This window comes from Perna viridis, chromosome 9 (assembly GCF_037379345.1).
Source record: "Perna viridis isolate PV_CMFRI_1.1 ecotype Kerala chromosome 9, ASM3737934v1, whole genome shotgun sequence".
NCBI classification, from domain to species: domain Eukaryota; kingdom Metazoa; phylum Mollusca; class Bivalvia; order Mytilida; family Mytilidae; genus Perna; species Perna viridis.
This window is the reverse complement of record NC_142453.1, coordinates 21,769,123-21,794,083: the sequence shown is the minus strand read 5'-3', so window position 1 is coordinate 21,794,083 and position 24,961 is coordinate 21,769,123. Positions and strand designations below refer to the sequence as shown.

General features: G+C 31.7%; 2 protein-coding genes across 5 annotated transcripts in view; both read left to right on the top strand.

Annotated features, from left to right (window-relative positions):
- Window positions 1-3,033, top strand: part of LOC148607322 (cytochrome P450 4A10-like) — a 33,973-nt gene extending 30,940 nt beyond the window's left edge. The window contains exons 11-13 of the mRNA XM_088544375.1: window positions 50-129; window positions 1,520-1,585; window positions 2,679-3,033. Coding sequence (XP_088400501.1) covers window positions 50-129; window positions 1,520-1,585; window positions 2,679-2,781 — 249 coding nt within the window. The 3' untranslated portion in view covers window positions 2,782-3,033. The remainder of the gene's footprint in view (window positions 1-49; window positions 130-1,519; window positions 1,586-2,678) is intronic.
- A 2,122-nt stretch (window positions 3,034-5,155) lies between these two features.
- LOC148607321 (cytochrome P450 4B1-like) lies at window positions 5,156-24,954 on the top strand. Of its 4 annotated transcripts, none has more exons than XM_088544362.1 (13): window positions 5,159-5,337; window positions 6,020-6,298; window positions 7,170-7,371; window positions 8,230-8,357; window positions 9,086-9,210; window positions 10,887-10,949; window positions 11,850-11,973; window positions 14,331-14,463; window positions 14,745-14,868; window positions 15,078-15,273; window positions 21,205-21,287; window positions 21,735-21,800; window positions 23,035-24,954. In XM_088544362.1, exons 2-13 carry the CDS (start codon window positions 6,149-6,151, stop codon window positions 23,135-23,137), a joined length of 1,497 nt encoding a protein of 498 aa, XP_088400488.1. In that variant the 5' UTR covers window positions 5,159-5,337; window positions 6,020-6,148; the 3' UTR covers window positions 23,138-24,954. The 4 variants fall into 4 exon arrangements, with proteins under 4 accessions (XP_088400490.1, XP_088400491.1, XP_088400488.1 ...); XM_088544363.1 differs by having other exon boundaries at window positions 5,167-5,234; XM_088544365.1 differs by lacking the exon at window positions 21,205-21,287 and having other exon boundaries at window positions 5,157-5,337.
- The last annotated feature ends 7 nt before the right edge of the window (window positions 24,955-24,961 follow it).

Genomic DNA, 24,961 nt, shown 5'->3' with positions numbered 1-24,961 from the left:
ATGAATAATATATATGGCTAAAAACTCTTTTTTTTTAATTTTCTTTCAGGATTTTAAACCAGAAAGATTTGTAGGAGAGAGAAATGACAAGGATCCCTACAGTTTTACTCCATTTTCTGCTGGTCCAAGGTATGGTCTAAGAATAACCTACACAGCTACAATGTGAAGAAATTTTTAGTACATTGTGACATTGTATGTATTTTTATACCCAACTACATGAGGCAGCAAGGTATTGTGTTAAACCTTCCAAGATATTGCATGTCCATCTGTCTGTCCATCCGTCCATGGCGGTTTCCAGATAAATTTTTTTTTTTAAATATTGTCATCGACTATTATAAAATACAGATCAAGTTCTAATTTCTGTTTGATTGAATTATTTATACCAAAGTTATGGACATTTTAAATTGTTTTAAACCTACCTAAATAGTTGGGTATCATTTTAATGTCATGCCGATATTAGATGCCCAATTTTTTTCTGATTATTCTGGATGTCCATACAAGAAATTTTTGACATTTATTTTATTACTTATATGATTATGATAGGGGAGATTTTAAAATTCCTTTCTACACTCATAAGAGTCCCTCACCTGGTAATACCATAACACACTGTGTAAATATCTCTGAAAACTGTTAATTTTTCTTTTTCATAAAACACATTAAAATGATCTTCTATTTCTTTTCATAGGGCTTCAAATTTTATTGTTTTGCAAGCTGGTAAATCAGCATAACATATAATCCTTTGAAAAAGTAAATCAAGGGAATCAAGATTCTAGCGGAAATCAAAAGAATGTAATCCAGGGACAAAGACCAGACATGGAAAACAGACAAACGCAACAAAGGACATAAAATAACCAAAAATAAAACATGTAAGTAATAAAAGTAAGTGAGCAACTTGGACTCCACTAAAAACTAGAGGGCATGGACTAGGTGCACTGGTAGGGTAAGCATCCTCTGCTTTTTTAGAAACACCCACCACATTGCTCATAAGTTGAAGTATATTTTATGTTGTATTACTGTAAACAGCAAAGTTTTCATGTATTGGTAACTTTAACTATATTCACAAAACTCTGTGTGAATTTTTTTTGTTTAATTGATTTTAGACATTATAACAACTGACAGCAAAATTTATAACCATGTGACTGTACCTTTTATATTAAAAAACAATATTCTATGAAGGGGTAAACTTTTCAATTACAAGGACAGTTGATACCATTTAAAATGTAAGACTGGAGATTTTTTTTTCAGCTTGTGACAGGTAGTTCAAGCTCATAGACAGATCAAATAATTCATAAAGGGTTGGTGCTTCCAGGCTATGTTTTGCTTATTTTTGTCTTTTTTTCCCCCCAGAAAACAATGTTCCAACCCTTGGAATCTCCCTCACTAGATCCCCCCACTGTAGGTTGTTTGGAGAAAATATTTGAATACTGGTGTGGTGAAGATATTTTTTTTTCTCTTAACTTAGGATTTGGTTTACAATATTTGCGCTATGTTTATTTTCATTAAAAATTCCTTTTTCCAGAAACTGCATTGGTCAGTCATTTGCACAGAGTGAAGAAAAAGTTATCATAGCCAGAATTATTAACAGGTATGGATTCTCAAATTTTGAGAAAATCTTAATATGTAGATATTTTTAGTTTGATATTGAAATGTCTTTAATCATTTTTATGGCAGTGGCTGCTCGTCCACGCATTTGAGAACAGGAAGCCTCTACAAGGTTATTGTTCACACATCTGGTTTGAGTCAATAACACACGGAAACGTGACGGAAATGCTTCATTTATGTTAGTAATGTGGAAATTGGGAGAAATTCATTTTAATATAAAATATTTACAAAATGATACAAATACAATTAAAGTTATTAAATCGTATTTGATGTAACAAACATCAATTAAAAATCATTCAGAAGAAGACAGAAAATTTCTCCTTACATGTGAAACATGTTCATTCACACTGGTCCTTCTTTGAAGAAACTAAAATTTTAAGAACATCCCATGTGTCAGCACTGATGTACTTTTTTAACACGTGTGATATTCATATTTTTTCTGTGGTTTTACTTCAAATTTTTGAAACATTAGGTAAAGACAATTCATTGACTTTGACATCAGAAATCATAATTTCTGTGACTTGTTCCGTGTCTGACCATTATAAAATCCGTCCATTTTCAAGCACAGGGGCTTGCTCCTACTATCAAATATGTAGCCCAAATAGTATATAACAGGAATAGAAAACTGTCCATTTAATTAAATTTGATTACAGTTCGCTAACCCATTAATAGTCATACAATTGCGGATATTACGTATATTAATGACGCAAACCGGATGTGTGGATGATTAGCCTGAAGAGGCTCCCTGTCCACACATTAATGCCTGGACGAGGAGCAAATGCCTATATTTATTCCTTTCTGTTGATATTGTTGATGGAATTTAAATCAAATATCTCCATTCTTTCATAATGCAATTTTATGCCTAAGTACACCAAAATTTAAAGGGAGATAATCATTAATACTTATTTATCAGATATATCATAGGGACAGCCTCACGAGATCTAACAATTTATGGATTTATTATTTAAACAAAATAAATAAGTTTTCTGTCAAAACTTCATTAAAAATTTTGGTAAAATAGCAAGACTATTTTTACTGATTTAAGAGGAGATATTAATAATAATTTTTTGTTGTAGATTTGAAATCTCTTTAGATCCAACACACAAGGTTGAACATTTTATGGAATTTGTGATGAGAGCCAAAGCTGGAATTATGGTGAATTTTAAGGAGAGAAGATGACAAAAGAGTTTTAAAACTGTTTTAAATTATTTGAACTATATTATAGTTATATGTCAAATCATTTGAATTTGATTGGCATTTTTCACATACTAATTGTAAAATTGAAAGTGCTAATGAATTATACATATATACATGAAGTAAAAGTTACTTTAAGGGTTTTCCATCTTGCTCAGGAAACATCGACTGTGATACTTTATACTTTTTATTCTTATACGTTATGAAAATTTATTTTAATAAAATCATATTGTGAAATGTTTTTGTTTTTTGTTCTTTTGTTTCTTCAGCTTAAGTGATCACAAGTATCGGGACTAGTAAAGCATGTATTAAAACTATATATTTTCAACGAAAAGTACAGAAAATAAGAAAGTTATTTCTTGACTAAATATGAAATTTAAACTTATTTTTTGTAAAGCACTGAAATATTTATGGAAACCACAAATAATCAATTTCCATACTGGGCTAGCCCAAATATAATCAATCTCCTCAGCAGGGGTATCTTAAGCATGGCAATTTTCACCAAGTGCTAATTTTGACATATTTTAGGGGACTTCTAAGAATGCGAAAATATATTTCACAAAAATATTCACTCTGAGTTTAGATACTTAGCTTCTTCAAAAATTAGAATTGCAAAGTTCTTTGGTATACGTTTTTGCCTCAAAATGACCAAATTTTACACCCACAAGATAACTCACTATAAAGTATTGTTTGCTATTATCAAAGCCACTCACACTCAGGGTTTGACACTAACTACAATTTGTTTGGTGGTCAACAGGACTACTTCAGAGGAAAAACAGGTAGTCCCCAGACAGTAATGATGATTCTCTTTTTTGGTCTTACAAAAAATAAAGCAAAATTTAGACAGTCCATAGGACTAACATCCAAGATTTTCAAGTAGTCCTCTCCAAATTTGGGGTGGTCTACAGGACTACTGGACTACTGTTCATGTCGATCCCTGACTCTATGTATCAATCCCCTTCACTTCATGAATATTACTACAGTACAATGAAAATAGTTTCACACATTTGTAATGAGCAGTACTCATTTGTTGTGAATTTTTTCACATCATGTATAGCAGATCCAGGACCATAGTTAGAGCATGCTTGTAAAATAAAATCAGTAAATTGACAACTGCTTTGATAGCCAAATAAAAAGTAAGAACATCTGTTGAGGACTATGACCAGATAAAGTGGAGTTAAAGGCAGTCAATCAGAGACTATAGGTCTGCTGCAGATATTGAAATACCGCCTCAATTTACAATGGTATCGTCAAGGCAATAGAACTTTTATGGATATTATCCTTAAAAAATGTTTAGGGAGGTGATCCCTCATTGTATATTACACTCACAAGCATGTGCAATAAAAATTTAAATTAAAACTTCCAGGAAAAATAGTCCTCAATATTCATGCAATTACCTGACCTACTTCTAATGCTTTTCTGATGGCTCCTGTTGTGCCCGAGGCTTCACAAAAGACATCTTCCACAGCACTAAATTAGTTTTTTTTTTTTACAAAATAAACTGGATTGCTTGAAGAGAATCAACCAATCATGTGGCTTATAACAAATATTACACTACACCCTAAAAGTACCATTTAGCAAGGAGACCTGATTAAGTATTCAAACTTTATTTTGCAATTAGAATGAACTTGAGAGAGAGGTATGTATAGAGATGTAGCCTGAGGCAAAAAAGTGTTAAAACTTAAGAACAAGCTTAATTTTTTTTTAAACAGTGATATCCTCAAGCATCTGTTGCCGATTTCACAAAAAGTTGTAAGAGTAAAGTTGATCTTACGTAATGACGTCACAACCTAAAATAGCATTGTGGCGTCATAATTTACGATCGATTTCACACTTACAACTTTTTGTGAAATTAATGCCATTGACATTTATATTTTTTTGACTGCTTGTATAGGGAAAAGGGTGTGGGAAAATGTATGACCTGCCATTTTTCCATAGTGCAATATCAACTTTTTTTTCTACTTCATGTGCCATATATATCTTTATGCTCTTTTGGCCTGATTCTTAGATAGAGAAGTACTTGATGTATGTGTACAGATTTTTTTCTCAGTTAGGAAGAAAGTACATATTAAAACTAAAGAAATAATTTGCAGGACAAAGGAAAAAGTCTGGTAAGAAAATATACATTGATAAAATATATTCCAGGAGTACCAGGAAATAATAGTTTTTAATACACCAAAATAAAAACTAAGCAATTACAAGTTTTATTGAATTCTACCATTATAAATCAATTTGCGGTATAGTTTCTGAATTTTACAATTTCATTTAGCAATCAGTTTTTGACCTTTGTATTTTTATTATGAAATTAGTTTATTTTGGCAGAGTAAGTTGTGGTATTAAGCTGAACCCTTCCTTCGTACTAAATATTGACCCAGATTACTTTGTTATGAAAGGAAGTACTTACTATTTAACTTAGTATTTGCAGTATTTAATAAGGGGTAAATAATAAGTTTTTGGCAGCAGATGAGGTATAAGATATCACATGGCATGTAGATACTTGGCTGGTGGTCATGATTTTGAATGACGGTCAATGTTTCAACGGTAATTACAGCCAATACATGACGAAATTTCTTACGTCGTTACGAGTCTTTTTCTTTCAATACAGTTCAGGATCTGTATGGACATCAACGCTATACTAGAGTTAAGAAGCCAAGAAGGCTCACTATATACAGTTAAAAAAACGTGTAACGCTAGAGCATGAATTGACTCCCAAAATTATTAAAGAATTAATGATTTTTAGGATTGGGTCCTGAAGATTTTCTTTTTGACCATTTTAGACAGGTGCATCATTTACCAAGGTTCAAAATACTCTTAAATTGATATAACCAGACTTTAAATGGGGCTAATTAAGACAGGAATATTTTATTTTCTGGTATTCAGGGTTTGGTTTAGGTATGTTTCACTGTTGTGTAAAGTGACAATTGGATACTCGTTATGATAAAGAAATAACCAGTGGCAGATCCAGGGGATGCAGGGGGTTGATACCCCTCCTTTTTATGGAAAATTTGTCATTTTCATGTTTAAAACTGACCAAAAAATGGCAAATAATGTCCTAGCACCCAAAATTTTCTTATGAACCCCGGCTGGTACCATTCCTTTTGTAAATGACTGGATGTGAATAAACAAGGATAAAAATTGATCCTGTCCTAAAATAATCAAAATGTTGCTGCTGAACTTTAAAAAAAACTTGAAAACATATATACATCGTCCTTCTGTATTTCAGATCACTGACTACTTCAACAACATAAAAGGTTGGAAATCTGTACTTTAACTTAGAAAATAGCCTGCAAGGCAACCACAAGTATTGCTGAAGCAATCACTTACTTGTATAATCTGCCACATTGACTTAACCATGTCTTTGGTTGTTGGTTTAGTGGTATTGATTTTTACATATGTGCTACTGAGAGTTATCAAATTCCTACGATGGCATCGGACAATGACAAAGAAACTGTCACACTTCCCTGGTCCAAAGCCTCATTGGTTCTTTGGAAATGTTAGAGAGGTATGTTCATGTATGACTAAATTTTAAGACAGTATGAGGAAAACATTGTCATATAACAGCTTTATTATTATGTGACCCACTGTTTTACAGTATGTAATATAATAATCATGGTGTCCATGTCCATCTGTTCATCCATCCACAACTTCTTCATTGCACTTTTCTCTGCAGTTACATGTCACAGCTACTTGATATTGTGGGAAAAGCTCTGTATAGGTAGAGGGGCATATTCTGGTGGGGGCGTGGATGGCATGCCCACCCCCCCAAAAAAAAATTGCAAAGCATGGGTTGTCAGGGGTAGATTTATGTAGTTATCGGTTGAAACTTTAATTTCTAACTAATTTTACTACAAAAGATATCTACATTGCACCCACTCTAGAAGAATATTTCAAAAATGTAACATAAAAAAAAATTTAACTGTGCACCCCCCCCACCCCCAAACAAAAATCATGGATCCTCCCCTGAGGTATGCACAGTTATTGGGGGGATATCAGATTGAAGTAGCTTATCAAATTTCTGCTTGACAACTATTCATTTTTTTACTATATGGTAACTGTAGTGAGGAGAGGTATCCTTTCAATACCAAGTTTTGTTAAAAAAATAAAATACCATTTTATTAAGTAATAATTCAGGAAAGCTCTGCAAAAGTTTCATGCAAAAGCAGATTACTGGAATAAGTAATTCAAGTTTATCTTTTGAATAAACAAGAGATTGACTGGAAACCCTTCAGAAGTCTTAACAGACCATATATCCCACATAAAAAAATCATAGAATTTTGTTTCAACAACTTAAAATCAAAGCTAAAAAGATTCTTAAGACATTGACAAGACAAAAAATATTGATTAATTAGAAATTCTGTCTTCTTTTTCAATAGATTGGCTGCTTCCATGATTTTATACATAGATTACACAAAGAATATGTAGAAGGACAAAATGCCAAAGGATTTACTTTCTGGTTATTCTTTCTACGTCCTATTGTTTATCTAACACATCCTGACTCCATCAAGGTAGTGATGAAATCAAGCGCACCCAAGGCAAAATCTGGGGCTGGATATAATTTTATGGTACCATGGATAGGTAAATATGTAGAGACTTGTAACCTTGTAGCATACCAAAGTAATGAGTAATGTTACGGTGTAATGGTTGTTTAATACATGTAAATGGACAAGAAGTATATTTTTCAGACGTATTAAAGATTCATAACTATTCAAAAAGAAGATAATGTGGAACCAATCACTCTTCAATCAAAAACAATACCTTTTAGCTAATCAAAATCATTGATTAAATTCCCCAGAGTGTGTATTATATCGCAGTTGAGGATGATTTTTATACTAACACAACAAAATTGCAGTCATTTAATCATTGGTATGGCGTTTCCGTTGTCAGTGTAATCTTTGTGATAACTTGAATATTAGTTGTTGGTTATTGCTGTTTTTGAATTAGGGACAAAAAATTTAATCATAAATTCATAAAATTTAATTACAAAACCCAAGTACATGTATGATCATATTGTTTTCTATGATATTGTACCACAATATTTTATTTTTTATTGCTTGGGGGAGGGAGGGGGGAGTTATGACTTCAACTGCTTTGGAATTAAGGTCTAAATAGGACCATGAAAACAAGATTTATCATGTTCTCAAACACTCTATAGCAAGGGTAAAAGTGTATGGATTGCTATGAAACTATACCTGAAGGTAAGGAATGCCTGACTGATTCTTACTATTCTAGATATAGGCAAAAAGGGACTAGGAGCATGCAACTAAATTATAAAACTTTGTGGATCTCTATGACATTGTTTCACAAATTTCCATACCAGCAAAATAAACCTGGGATAGATTTAGGGGTGAATCCCCCTGGGTGATATATAGCATTTATATATAATTGCGATATTTATTCACAGTTGGTTATAGTTTTTTTTTATTCTACACGTAGGAGATAGTTTGCTTGTATCAGATGGACCAAAATGGGAGAGGAACCGAAGACTGCTGACCCCTGCTTTTCATTTTAATGTCCTAAATGGTTATTTCAAGGTCTATAATGATGTAGTTGATACGCTATTGGTAGGTGTAGAAATACTTGGAATTAGGTAATTGGTTGTTGTAGGGTATTACAATGTATTACTTTTAAAGACAGTTAAGATTTATTCTGGATTTCTTTGCCAGCATAATCTCAATCTGGCATATTGAGCCAATTTTGGCTGTTATAGTCCCTACCTCTTTCCTTATATTTGATTCTATACTTGGTTGCTATCATGATACATTGTAATTTTCTTGTGGTACTAATTTTGGCACATATTATGCACTACTTAGCATTTACCAAAAATAGAAACACCATAATTTTGTGTATACCGTACCCATTATCATCATAATCGCCAAATCTAACACCTGTCATTATTACTCCCCATACAGTATACTTCTTGTGATCAGGGTCTCATCCGGACATTGATGACAAGGAGAAGTTTTAGTAAATTCTGTTTGAAAAATAACAATATTGACATTTCATTCTATGTAATCTACTACAAAAACTTCTCTCTGTCAAGTACAATGGGAGAAGTGAACACAAACAGGAGGGAGAAGTTTTTCCTCATTTCTCCCTCTAGATTAGGCAATGATTGTGATTTAAGGTGAACAATCATTTGATGTTATGGTGGGGGGTGTGTGGGGTAGGATAAACTTCTAGTAATAGGACTTATTGCCTGCTTGTGTTTTTTTCTTCCTTTTTCACTCTGACTCATAATATCATTATGTTTTTTTCTTGATACACGTAATATATTTTTCTTTTCTTCTAGGAAAAGTTATCTAATGGCTGTAAAGATGGCCAGTATATAGATATGTTCAAGCATGCTAGTCTTGCAACTTTAGATACTCTGCTGCAATGTTCTCTGTCTTACAAAGGAAATGTTCAGCTTGTTGGGTAATTTTTTTTTTCATAGTTTTTGTGGGTTAGTCAAACTACAGATTGACATTTCAATTAGATGGTTAAATTTTCTGTAAAAAATTTGATGCTGTACTAAATCTATGTTAAAAAATCAATGAACTAAAGAACTTGACAAATCATGAAAATAAATATTCAATATTGAGTAAAAGTTCATTCATGGTGCCTAAAATTCACTGTTCCAACGAACAAGATTTGCTTTACATGGGCTTCTTTGTCACCTTGTTTGTCTGTCAGCCTGTTACAATTATGGTCTTTTAAATTTGGGATACTTAAGTATCAGTCATTGTTAGAATAATGCAAATTCTGTATTATGTGATACACCCCAAAAAGGCTACATATTTTATTTTTTGTAATTAAGTTGTTTTATAGGTCTTTATGATGAAATGTATATTCATTCATTCAAATCTGTCTGCTCTTAGGAGATATAATTCACATTGAAAATCCAAATGTTTTTACTGTATTTTATTGTCATTAACAGATTTATCTCCCATAATTTTTAATTCTACAGTACATTACTATTTCTTATGAACAAGGGTTCCATGAAAATCAACATGTTATTATCTTTTACCTAAGCATTTTAAACAAAATATCAAAAGTAAAAATATGTAGTATCACATTTTGCATGATTCTTAGCTTGAGTGCTACCACTACTTAATATTTTTCGCACAGATGTGTTGCAGTGGATTTGTCAAAACCAAACTTTTTTGGACTTTGAATGGTTTAAACAAGTGCACCTAGGTTCAGAATACATTGAAACTGATGCAAATGGAATTTGAAAAAAAATGTCTGATTTAAACAGGTTTTTGGTTTATACAGGGTTCAGTTTAGACAGGTTTCACTGTATTAAGAAATTTACTGTGTCACTTTCACTGATTAGCATGGTAAATCATACCAGAAGTTTGCTTTTTTCCATAAAAATATATGGGTACTTAACAAAATTATGAGGAATTCTAGCCCTGTCTATTACCCTTGTTACAGACAAAATCAGCCATATTTTTAAAAATGCAAAAACACCAATCATATTTATTGCAAATTTCAATATACTGTACACTTGTTTCATGGAGTTGCCTCTCAACTGCAGCATTAGAATCAAATATATAAGCAGATGTTAATCAAAAAAATAATTAAGTACAAGACTGTTTAAATAGAGAGCCAAATACTTCACCAAGAGTGATGGATACTCCTATGGTAATTTCTACAAACATTCTGCTTTAGATTTCTATAATATGAAAAGTACATATTATAATTGAATTCTTATCAATATACTGCCTAAGTGGTCTTATAGTAGCTTGCTCAACTGGAATACAGGAGCTATTGGGTTTGAACCCAGACTGATTCACATCAAAGACTTCAAAATTATGCAATGAAATCTATCCATAAGTGCAGGTATATAGAGCTGCCAAAGAAATTTATTGAACTTGTTCCAGTCTGTCTGTCTGTATTCTGAAAATTGTAATTTGATGCATTTATACATCATTTATAAGTCATTTATAATTTTTTTTCTCTCTGAAAAATGCTGTATGTATGTAAGAGCTGTCAAAAGATATGGTAAACCTGTTCTTGTTTGTCTGTCTGTTTTCTGAAACATTTTATGTTGGTACTTTAATAAATTGTAAATAAGTCATTCATCAACTTATTTTTATTCTCTCCAGAGAAAGTCATCCATATGTAAAAGCTGTCAAAAGACTTGGTGAACTTGTTCTTCAAAGAGCATTGTAAGTATTTCACAAATATAAGTTAATAACCAGTTTCTTTAGGGGCCATTTTTCATTACATGCAATTTTTTTTATCCTGACCTAATGCTCCTTTGTCTATAAGTGTTTTTAGATAGGTAACATTGAAATGAAATAAAAAATTGTATGGATAAAGAAATCATCTCAAATTTTGATATAAAATTTAAAGAAGGCTATTGCTCATGGTTGAACATTAAAAAAAATGCTACATAGAAAAAAATAAAAGAGAAATGGTCACCAAGGGACTATTGCTTAGTCTTAATCCGTTGAGGTTCATGATGCATCTAAATTAAATGCCATTCAAATTGCTTTTTGGCCAAACTGGATGTATTTACACCCTAAAGAAATTTGACAAAAATCGCTAGTAGTAAAAACCTTCTGTATGAGTCTTATGTGAACCTGTGTATTAGTGCTATTCTCTATAAGAATCAGGCAGTGAGTTAATTGTGGTGGATAAAAAACCAAGTCTTTTCATGAACTCTTATTCAAAATGTTATCTAAATTGCAGATATCACATTCTTTTCTTTTTCAAATGTCAGTAATTCAAAGTATAAACTATATGAAATACATTGCAATTTCATCATTGAAGGGAGATCACTCATATTTCCCTTATCATTCTGGTGTCTTTGCATTCATTTTTCTGTCTCCTCTGGCACTTTTAGGACAAATGAATTGTCAATTTGTTTTCAGTAGACCATAAATTATGTGCCCACATTGTCAAATTTATGTTTTTTTTCTCTGCATGATTTATTATTATTGAATTTGCCTGATTCTTTCTGATTCCAGCACTTAAAAATATTGATACACCATCTGCATGATGTTTAGATGGAATCATATTTTACTGTAACCTGTTTATATATACTGCATCTTATTTATTTTAAGAACTCTGCCATATTATGCTATGTTTATCTACAAGATGTCCAGCACTGGTAGAGAATTCTTAGGCCTGTGTGATTATGTTCACAAATTTTCTGAAGAAATTATTGCAAGAAGGAGAAAGACTCTAGTAAGTATGAATATGCGATATTTATTGATTGTAGTTTAATGTATATTGGCAGATATTTGATGGATTTTAGGACAAGAGCTTTGATCTATCAAGTTGACCCAGTTATTACTCTAATTCATTTATGCTGCATGCTTAGCAGAGCAGTAGTGAATACCGGTTTTTATACGCCTGGGACGTATTATGGTATACCATTGTCCGTCCGTCCGTCCGTCATCCACACTTTGAAGATAACTCAAAAACACTTCCACCAACTTTAATGAAACTTTGGTGAATTGTTCATATCTGGTGACCTAAGCTCCCTTTTGAATTTTATGAATTTCAGATTTTTCGTTTCTGTATTATGAATTTTTTTACTTAAAAAAAGGGGGATTTTCAAGCTTTGGCACAATAACAAAAACACTTTCACCAACTTTTATGAAACTTTGGTGAATTGTTCACATCTATTGATCCAAGTTCCCTTTTGATTTTTATAAATTTCAGATGTATCGTTTCCGTGTTATGAATTTTTATACTTAAAAAAGGGGATTTTCAAGCTTTCGCACAATTACTCGAAAACACTTTCACTAACTTTTGTGAAACTTTGGTGAATTGGTCATATCTATTGAAGTAAACTTCCTTCCCATTTGTATTAATGTCAAACTTTATGTTGCTATGTTATGAAGTTTTACTCTTTAAAAAAAAGGTGGAAATGGCCAAGAAAATTTTATTCGTTGAAAAATCATTGAAAATGGACTATTTGTTATGATGATCGACTAATAAACAGAAAAGGTACTTGGTGACCTTGTCAGAAAAATGTGTTTTGAACAAGATAAAAATTTATGGTTGAAAAATCAAGACAACAGACTTAAATAGACTTGAGATAGCTTTGATAGTGCATAATTTTTTGTGCATTTTTGTCCCCAGTGACATGTCGCAAGGGTATATGGAAATGCCATGCATCCATCCGTCCGTCCGCGTCTTCCACACTTTTTTTTGTTATGCTTTTACCAAATAAGTTTGTTTTTGGTATGTGGCCTTATTATGTAGAGTTACAGATAAAGTTCGACTGTGAATTTAGTTTTCCGCACTTTTTGTTGTAATGCTTTAACCAATTGATTTTAAATTTTGTATGTAGTGTTACTATAAGAAGTTACTGACTTTGGTTACAGTTGAATGATTTTTACGGAAATTATGGCCCTTGGACTTAGAAAATTTCAGTGAGTTTACAGTTTTCTGTACTTTTTTTGTAATGCTTTTACCAATTGATTTTATACTTCGTATGTAGTCTTACTGTGAGAAGTTACAGATTAAGTTTGACTTTAGTTACCATTGAATGATTTTTACAGAAGTTATGGCCCTTGGATTTCAGTGAATTTAAAGTTTTCTGCACTTTTTTTTACGCGGGGGACATTGGAAAGCTGTTCTTTTATTTATTTACTTTTTTTGGGGGGAGGGAATTTGACAGGGCACACAGTATTTCTAGTTGATCATATAAATTCATTAAAAGCATTAAAAGCATAAGGACAAGTCAAAAGCGCAGCTCTTTATAAAGTCTTGGTATGACCCAACCATGGTTCAAACCCACGTTCTTTCCTATTTAAAGTCTTGGCAAGGGTTCAGACTCACATTCTTCCTCATTTTATTGTGTTATACAAAAGGAAGATGAACAAGTATTTAAGAACTTCTCCACCTCAGGGTCGGGGAAAATGTATTAAGGTGTGGCATATAAAGAAAAAAAAATGCATAGATTTCATTGCATTAACCAAGTGTTTTTAACTTCCAGAAATGGTCATCAAAATGTTTCAGATATTGATAGGTCAAATTTATTAGAAAAAAACACTATGGAAAAATTATGGAAAAATTTTCTCACACTTTCCCTATATAAGTAATAAAAAAATATCTATGTCACGCCGTCCATGCGTGACCCGACAGGGTAGTCAAGGACATTAAAAACCCTCTTAGTTAGTTAATCTATGTCACAGATTTTTAGTTGTTTTCTAAATGTATTGAATATATTTGAGGCAAGAAAGACTAAATTGAGAAAAATGATGTGCCACCCATTGCTTGATTCTTATGCAGAATGGTACTTATAAATTTTTGGGTTTGAATCATCAACTTCCCAACGCCCTAATATGGGCATTGATTTCAGGATGATCAACTTCCCAATGCCCTAATATGGGCATTGATTTCAGGATGAATCAATATCAACTTCCCAACGCCCTAATATGGGCATTGATTTCAGGATGAATGAACATCAACTTTCTATTTGATGAATTTTATATTCTGTTATCCTGACCATATGGTTTCTAAGGTGTAAAGCAGAGAATATTCTTCTAATAAGCTTTGCTCACAGTTTTTCTAGATAATCATTTCTTCAGGCAGAGAATCCAGAACCACAGAGTAAAAGACATTTAGATTTTCTCGACATTTTACTAACAGCCCGGGATGAGAGTGGGAAAGGCTTAACAGATGAGGAGATACGAAGTGAAGTGGATACTTTTATGTTTGCAGGTGTGTATCACAAGATTTTAGGGAAAACCAAAACCCAATTACTATTATTTATTTTTTGTCATTTCAGTGGGCTGTACAAGTAGATTTGTTTCTTTGAAAATCAGATCTGTACAAAAATGGTATTCAGAGTTACTTAAGTGTTTGAATAAATTTGTATTACCACTATTGAATTTACATTGATTATGGTGGGTTATTTTAGTGAATGAAAAATTCGGTAGTTTTGAAGCAAAAGGGTAGACGAAAACTTTTGCCTTTCTAATTTTTTTAATTATTTTTAAAAGGCCATGACACAACATCCAGTGCTCTTAGTTGGAGTATTTACAGTCTTGGGAAAGATAAAGACATCCAGGAAAAAGTATTCAAGGAAGTCAGACGTGTAGTTGGTGATAAAAAGTTTATCGATAGGTATGTGTGGTCAGTAGCATGACCAAGAAAACTTCCTCCATAGCAATGTGACACAACAATAAAAGCACCCAACAGTTTTTATATCCTAGCTATGCAGGTGGTATATAGTGATACTAGTTAAATTTACAATAACTACTGAAATAATACATTTACAGTACAAAGCAATCTATAGTGTGTCCTAATGCTTGTTTGTTTTTCTCTGTTTTCAGTGAGGATATATCTCAGATGACCTATTTGTCATGTTTCTTAAAAGAAGTTCTTCGCTACCATTCACCAGCACCGGTAGTCAGCAGAATGTTGCATGAACCAATGGAAATAGGAGGAGTTGAGTTTCCTAAAGGTAGCATTTTTGACCTGGGAATGTATAGTGTTCATCATAATCCTGATGTCTGGGATAAGCACTGGGTGAGTTTGTCTTTACTGAAGATTTTAGTGTATGCAACACAGCCCTGACATGATTTCAAGTTACCGTTAGATATAGTATTAATTGTCACATTGAATATAAAAGCGTGCAACATAAACATGAAATTGATTTTTAACAGAATATAAGGCTAATTATTTTTTCAATCGGTAAAAATTGATACCTGCAAATATGTTCACTTCCGCAAAAAATTAGCAACCTCAAAAATTAATACATTGACAGTATTCTATAAACATATCTGGACACTTTTGTGTATACCTTTTTTTTGTCCTGACAGGTACACTTATATTCCTTCTATAAAAGTGAGTCTGACCCCAAATTGCGGAGCAGGGCTTCAGTGCTGCATTCACTTGTTTCATTGGTTCGATATTGTTTAAATAGTGGTAGTTTTCTTTCTTGTGTTTGTTCTACTTTGAAAAGACTTAAGAGTACTGATAAACGGCTTGAAATCAACAATTTCATTATTCATCTGATTGGCATGCACAGAATTTCAATAATAAAAATAAGAGCTTTTGTTTATTAATACCTCTGTGTAATTTCTTAATCTTTTTTTTTTTATAAAACTGCAGAATATTTGCGGTCATTTAACGGTATCATGCTGTCTTTGTCGTTAATAGAAACTTCCAATTCCATTCAATGACTTGTGTGTAAGTGTATAGATATTATACCGCAAGGTGCTATACCAAAAAAGAAAGACTGGGGCTGATTTTGTGGATTACAACTTGAGCTATTTAGGAATTAGGGCATAAAAAGGGGCCAAAAAAGATAAAAAGATGGATTAACTCATGACCAAATTATTATTTTTTGTTCTGAATTCCTTTTAGGTACTTTTTTGCTGTAAAGAGGGGGGGTCTCTTTGATTAAAACTTGGTACAGGAGTGCAACTGGAGCTGGAAAAACACCCCCATTCATATATATTTGTTTACAAGAAAATGAGTCTCATTCATATATTTTTCAGTGTGAAATACATTCCCATTCATATATTCTATTACTGTGTAACTAACATCTTTTTGGATAAATTGAACATAAATAAAAACAAGGTCTCCAAGAGGTCGCAGAAAGTGCATATTATTGCTAAATCTTTGGATCAAATCCCATACATCTGTAATAATCAATTCGTCACGTTATCAGCTAAGTTTTTCCTTGTGGCTATTAGCTGCAACAGACACTAATTGAAGATTATTCGGTGATAAATGGAAATTTGTCTTAGAAATAAACTATATATTAGAATTATAGAAATATGACCCATTGATATAGTATACCTCAGAAATAGTATACCTCAGAAAGGACAGTCCATTGATACAGGAAATAAAACATTTATGACCCAATTATATATTTCAATATTTTAATATTTTTATTTGTTCTAACACATTTACAGTAAATGGTCATAACACAAATAATAGAAACAGAGTATGTAAATTCTTACCACAACAACAAAGAAAAAAGAAAGATATAAATGCGTATGGTCTACATCTAGTTTGATGAACATGGGAACTTGCGGCGGTGGTGACTCAGTTGTGAAGCATAGTAAGAATATGCGCGAGGTGACAAAATAAAGTTCAAATAGACATCATAGAAAGAGCGGTTGTAAATAATTACAGTATAATTTGGGGTTTAATTATTTTGCAAACTGAGTGTTTTAACATCTCATTATCTAAACAATTTAAAGTTAGTGGTCTTGACATTTACTGATATATTCAATGAAAGCCTTGAGGACTATGACTGAGCTGCTATTCATATATTTCAACTCTTTAAAATGCCGACCCATTCCAGTGTTACATCTGTATATACTGGTATATAGGAAGTGACTCATCCCCCCCCCCCCCCCCACATTTTTCTGCTTTAGTTTTCATTCAATTGGTATAATTTTGTATTTGAAAGCAATATTTTTTGTTATTGGTTTTTCATTTAAATGCAACATGGCATAAGTAACATTCAAAAGAATGACAAAATACACCAATTGAATGAAAAAAAGATGCATTTAAATACAAAATTATACCAATTGAAGGAAAATTATTGCATCCAAACAAAAAATCATATCAATCATATGACAAAATTTTGAATTCAAATGAAAAAAATATACCAATGGAATAGAAATACGACATTCAAATGAAAATTATTAAGTTTTTTGCAACTAATGTCATGCCACAACATTCCATCACAGTCATTTGATCATAACGGTCGTGTTAATAACTTTTAAAACATGCAGTAATGTCTCTGAAAAATTGACCGGATCTTTGAAGAGAAAGTTTGAAGAACTAGATGGTAAGCACAGACAAAACATTCAATTATTTTTCCACATCTTTCATTTCCTTTATCACAAATGCGCAACACTCAAATGAAAAACTAAGACTGATTATCTGGTCAGTAATGGATTCTGAATAAGAAATACATGTATAAGTAAATTCCATGGATTTTAATTTGACATGCATGAATCTCCTTTTGTGATTTTTATTAAAACTGCTACTTAATACAACAATAAATGTGTAAGTTTCTTAAAACTGTCTTTCATACTTCAACTACGTTTTTTAAGCTAGCCATCTTAATACATATATCTGGCACCTAAGTCACCAATATCTAGATTTTTAACACTAAAAACCACAATTTCCGATCTTTATCTACAAAACAAGCCAGAATTTCATGATGAATATACATGTATTTAGAATTTTTAATTGTCATTAACTTTTTATAAATGAAATTCATATTTGAATAATAATCATTATTTCATATATCAGCAGCACTTGTGGAGTATTTAGTCTATCAGTTGCACTTCACCATATCACTGGAAAAAAGTGGAGATGAAGAACACTGAGTAAACAAATCTTTGGCTGTATTTACCCTATTAAGAGTTTAATTCATCAGTGATCCAAAACACTTTAAAAACATTCATTTTTTCAATAGGGTCTAAAGAATGTCATTTTAAAGTATTTCATTTATCACTCAAAAATGTTTGTAATATTTGCTATATTTAAGAAAAACTAGTATATATTAAAATGTATACAAGTATTTTTGGGTATTTTGATCCTAGAGCATCAACACCAGTTCATATCGGGAACTTCCCTACTATATTTCTGAACACTACACAAAAATATACGTTAGTCCAAAATCCAAATATAATTCCAATTATATCTTTCAACACCTCTTTTTATGTCAAAAACACCAATGTTTTGTTCCATTTCAACTTTCAGACTTTGTTGGTTTTCTACTTTGACTTCCTGTAAGCTATTTCCTCTTCCAATTAATTTTTTGTTATTTTCAAGGTGGATAATTTTTGTAATTAGGGACTTGGTCTCAAAGTTTTGAATATGATACAAACATATCACTGACTTCATGAGTTATGTCCCTTACCCTAAGTCTACCTCCTTAAACAAGCTACATATTTAAGTGTGCCACAATCTAAATAAAATTAGACCTATCATCTGAACAGAAAGTAGCATGGAGTGGTGTTAGATCCTTCATGCAGTGACTGAATAGAACATTTTAATTAGATTTGATGTATGCCATAGCATGGGATTTGATTTCAGTCTTGGGAGACAACTAGTTCCTTTTTGACAACTCGGCTGATATTATTATGTACATTTTACTTAAGGAGGTAGACCTATGGTAAGGGACTCAACTCTTTTAAATCATTGGAATGTTTGTATTCACCATTTTACATCCATCTTATGTAAGATTCTAATTAACTTGGATTCATCTTATTCTGCTTCAAACAAAAGCTTGAAAGGCTTTGGTGAAATTGAATATGATACAAACATATCCCCGACTTTATGAGTTATGTACCTTACACTAGGTCTACCTCCTTAAGTGAGTTATCATTAGTGGGCATTGGCTTGGATTTCTTTTTTGATTCATCAGATAATTATTTACTTTGATTTGTAATAAGCCTTCTGCTTGGTTGGTTCTTTTGGCCAACATAGGTTATTTTGTATAAACTATTTTTGTACTGTGACAACTACATTTGATTGGTCCGCAATCTGCAATTCAAATAATCTTTAATTAAATACCATTTTGAAAAAAGGATCAAATCTTAATTTGGGCTGGAATTGATTAGAAATTATTATACTCCCACAAACAAAGAGGGGATGGGAGTATATTTCTTGTTAGCACAATTCCTCCTAAACCACTCAAGGGATTTAGTTGAAATATTACTGGAAGTTTTGGCATCATATGTAGATGTGCAAGAAGGAATATAGTTACTTTTTAGGGCTCCTAAAGGAGGATTTTTAGACATTGAAACCTCCTAAACTGCTCTAGAGATTTTGACGAAAAGATATAGAAAGGTTTTGTTACATATGTAGATGTACATTAAGGAATAAAGTTACTGTCAGAGGACTCCAAAGGGAGATAATCCCAAAGGGTTTTCAACATTGAAACCTTGTATGTGCAAAATCTCCTAAATCATTCAAGGGATTTTAATGAAACTTTACAAGAAGGCTGGGCATCATATGTAGATGTGCACAGGAATATAGTTATTGAGTTAGGGGGAAAGTTTAACTAACTGGTTATATGTTGGACTGCATTTGAAGCGGGGGTATTATCTTTGTGAGCTTGCTCATAGGATTTTTAGTTTTATATAAATGTAAGGCCTACTTTTTGAACAAGTATTGCTTGTGTAACCAACTTTGGGACAATTTTGCATGTTCATAAAACTTTTTTCAGTTCATGAAGCACAATTTCTCCACAGTTGGTTCTATGATAAACTTGGTCAAAAATGATAAGACTATTTAAGTTGAAATTTCTATTGTAGACAGTTCAGAAGTTATTTTGAAGTAAAGTACACTTTAAATAGTCTTTTAAAAAAATGAGTGTGATATGCTTTTATCAGTTACCTGAAAAAAGATTGGTCATGTTTTATATTTGAGGTTAAGAAAAAAATATATAAATGAGCCTTCTTAGTGACTTTCGGATTCTTTTACTTAGCTATTCCTATTTGAAATATCTAATTTCATATTCAAATTTGGCTTTGTATAGATATACTATGTTGTTTTTCTGTGTTTGCCAGTTTTAAAAGTCTTTTAAGATGGGACATATTATGGTAAACAGGTGTTCATGTCATTCACACTTTGCATAATAACTCAAAGATACCGCACCAATTTTTGTGAAACTTAAGTGAATTGGTTTTTTTTTATTGATGATTTAAATAAATTTCCATTTTTTTTTTTATACCACCACATAATGACAACCATTTCTACATTAAACTCCAGTAAAAGCAAATATTCTATACTACAATGGTCAGATTGGTATTGATTTGGGGGGATAACACTTGAACATTTTACAAATTTAAGGGGCCAAAAAGGGGGGCCAGAAACAAGTATTTTCCTGATTCAGGTAATAACTTGACTGTTAAATTCATGGATCACTTTGAATTTGTATAACAAAGTTGCATATAACCAAAGGGAGGCTGGGATTGATTTTGGGGGTTAAGATTTGAACTTTTTTTTTAATTAGGGGCAAAGAAAGGAGCCTGAATCAAGCATTTTCCTTATGTTAGGACAAGAATTTGAGTAAAAATGAATGGATCTCAAATAAATTGTACTACAGGGTGCCATACCGCCAAAGGAAGAATGGGGTTGATTTTCAGGGTTGTAACTTGAGTCATGTAAGAATAATGGGCCACAACGGTGTCAGAAATAAGTATTTTTTTTTATTTCTGGATAATAATGTGAGTAGAAGGGAATGAATCACTTTGAAATTGTACCACAAGTGCCATATTCCTAAAAGAAATTTTGGATTGATTGTGAGGTCTAAACTTCATCCATTTAGGATTAAGGGGCCAAAAAGTGACAGCTTCAATTCTAGTCAAATTCTGATCCTGTGTCAAATATATAATCAAAATCCATATTTGCCCTAACTGTTCAAGGTTTGACCTCTGTGTTCGTATTAAGCTGCACTCTCTGAAGCATTTATTTTCTCAGGAATTTTGTCCAGAAAGATTTGAAGATGATAAACACCATGAGATGGACCCTTACAGTTTTATTCCATTTTCTGCTGGTCCCAGGTAATTTCAAGGGAAATAACTCATGATCATTTGTTTATGATTAGCAGAATTCAAGTTCTGATTGAACAGTAATTTTTTCATATGATTGATGGGTCCAAGATTTCAGATTTTGGGGATGTAAGCACATGGAAATGCCCAGAGCATGACTGAACAATTTTTTAGAGTAATAATATACATTTTTCCAACATAAAGACTTTTTGATGGGTTTTATTTTATAAGAAAAATATCATTGAGTGTCTCAATATAGCTTTATTTCCACAAATTGACATAAAATTATCTGCAGTGGTCTGTCTATTAATGCAACCAGACAGATTTGTCTTAACAAGGGAAGTGTTCCAAGAATTGTTCAAGAAACCATTTGGTGCCATAAATACACCCCAATTCTCAGGCATTTATTCATTCAAATCTGTGTTATAAAAAATTGAACTTAATACACTTATTTTCTAGAAACTGTATTGGACAAGCTTTTGCACAACATGAAGAGAAGGTCTTATTAGCAAGAATTATCAACAGGTACTTTTAAATATTAGAAATGACTTAAAATGTGCTAAGGAAAATATCAGTCCCTATAAGAATTGTGCAGCAGATTATATTTAGTATGATATAACCCACCACTCAAACAGTCTAACTTCACTATTTGTCCCACCAGAATCAAGGAATAAGACTTTCAATTTTATTTTTGTAACTTCATTGAAAGGCACTTTTTTGCAGGAACAGATAAACCACGATTTTCTTCTGATCAGTGATGATAATTTCATAGTATCTATTATAATGGTAATAAAGATGACTTTCATGAGAAAAGTATATCCTTAATTCAGTGGGTTTTTGACATGCATGTTTCAGTTCTTTTTTTTTTTTCATATTGCATAATTTTTAGTAAGTCTTGTTGTTAACTCATATCATGCTTATGCAAAAAAAAAACACAAACAATAAACAAATACTGGGTGCATAATTGATCACAATTTGTGTCTATTTATTCACTCTGGAATTACCACAATTACATGTAACTGAAACAATATTCTGATTTACATTATATGGCATTGACCCAAATTGATTATTGCTCAGATTCAAGGAACAAAGTGACTTTAAATCATGACCTCAATAATATTTCACTTGAAGGAGAATTCAGTGTAAAAGCATTGGGAAATTATAGTATTTTCTGTAAATGTTGATTACTGGTGTTAAGGAGGTAGACCTAGGGTAAGGGACACAACTCTTAAAAATCATTGGAATGTTTGTATTCAGCATTTTACATCAATCTTATGTAAGCATTTAATTAACTTGGATTCATTTTATTCTGCTTCAAACAAAAGCTTCAGAGGCTTTGGTGAAATTGAATATAATACAAACATATCACTGATTTCATGAGTTATATACTGGGATTTTTATTTTCCTCGTTTTCATGAGTGTAGTAAACCACAGAATATGGTTCCCAATGAAGAGGATAATTCCCATTCATTTGTATGAGAAAAATTCATGTATTCAAGAATTTAAGAACTTATCATTTTTCCCTAAACCATGAAAGTTGATACCTGTGAATAAAGGTTCATTTATTTTCACAGTGTGTACTTATCAAACTATTTTGAATTTTTTTTTATAAAAGTAAACCTGTACCCGTGTATACATGTATCTCATTTCCTGGTGTTATTGAATTATTAAATTAATGAAGTAATTTATTTAAGTATTGTATGTACTAGACCAATTATCATAAGCCATTATTATTGCTAGCCTCTCGTAATATTTCCAGATTTGAGATATCGTTAGATCCAAACAATGAGGCGGAACACTTCATGGAAGTAGTAATGAGATCTCGTAATGGAATTATGGTCAACTTTAAAGAGAGAGAATAGAATAGAACCGATTCGTTTACCACACTTAAAGTTATCATGGAAGAGTAAGCATGAGGTCTGAAGTTGATCCTACTGCAGCCAGAATTTACAAAACTGTGTCATCCTTTTACACTAATGTATTTATAGCAATCAAACCATTAGTCAATGTTTGTTAGCAGTTTTTTATGAATACAAAGTGTACTGTAAATGCTAATTTTCAGGGATTCTGTCAAGTGAACATATTTGCAGGTATCAATGTTTAGCATTATATAGTATTAAAAATCAATTTTGTGGGTTTTATTTTTCAAGATTTTCTGTCCAGCACAAAAATAGCGAGAACTAGTACACTGCTAAATTTATAGACCTACAGTATCAGACATGTGGTGATTTCAGGATGTCAGAAAAACACAATATTCAGTTTTATTTGTTATTCAGAAATAGTCACAAACAACATTACCAGTATTACTATTAATTATTCATTTGGTTGCTTCATTTCTGAGATAAAATTATATAGATTCTACATGTAATTTCACTTTGAAAGAGTTATGGTTCTTGATTTATTAGATTAACTAGTTAGTGGAAAAGTATGGTTGCCTCCAAAACACTGTTTTGTAAAAATATGTTGTGTATAGATCGAAAAGGCATTTATTTGTTCAGTGGATTTTTCTGTACCATGAATCTCTTGAATTATATATGGAGTGGTACATTACACAGGCAAATGTGCCACACATGAGAATCATATGGTTTGCATCATATGATTATCAAATTAATTGAGCACCACATGGTAATCATATGTTTCAGTTGACATATGATAATTGCATGATTATCATATGATAATCATATGTTTTTCACAAACATATGATTGTCATATGACTATCATATGTTAAATATCATATGATTGTCATATGTTAAATATCATATGATTGCCATATAATTACCATATGATTATCATATGTGGCACATTTGCCTGTGTAACATTGTCATTTTGATTACCTGATTACAGATATGTGATTATGGTGATTACTGAAATATAATCATGATGGTTACTGATGTATGATCATGGTTAGTCTTGGTAATCACTGAAGAATAATCATGGTGATTGCTTTATTTTAATAATTGTTGTATGTGAAGTATAATCATGGTGATTGCAAAAATATAATCAAAGTGTTTGATGGAGTGCATTTTTGGGTTTTGATCCTTCAGGATCAGAATACCTTATGTCACTGGTCCATCACTAGAACTTCCCTACTATTTCTGAACACTACACAAAAATATAGTCCAAATGTTATTCCTTTTATATCATTCAATAATCTTTTATTACCAGTAAAAATGTTTCTTTCAATTAATCAGCTAAATAATATTCTATTATTTCTGCAAATAAAATTAACATCTAGACTTCATATATCAACTCTTTGAGGGACTCCTTTTTGGCCTTGAAAGATATTTAGTAATAAATTTGCATTTAGGGAATTTAGTTCTTGCAGTAATGTGTCTAGAATCATAAAATGTGTTAAGCATGCTCATTTTAACACACTAATCAATCAAATTCTCCATCCTATCATTAATATTTTACCATTTATAAACAGGAAATGAAGAGCAGTGATTTTAACCAGGTAAACATTGGCGGGAAATTCAAATTGATAAAGTTGTCTTGTTTTTGAAAATCTTGTTTAAAGGAAATTATTTTCTTAAGCTGAAATTATTTAAGTATAATTATTATGTAGGATGAAAACTCTGTTAATATGGTTTTTTGAATGTAAATCCACATATGATTAAATTTTGGATGTATTTAAAATTGGGGAAAAAGGTGAAATGGAATAAAAATTTCTAAATGTGTATGAAGTT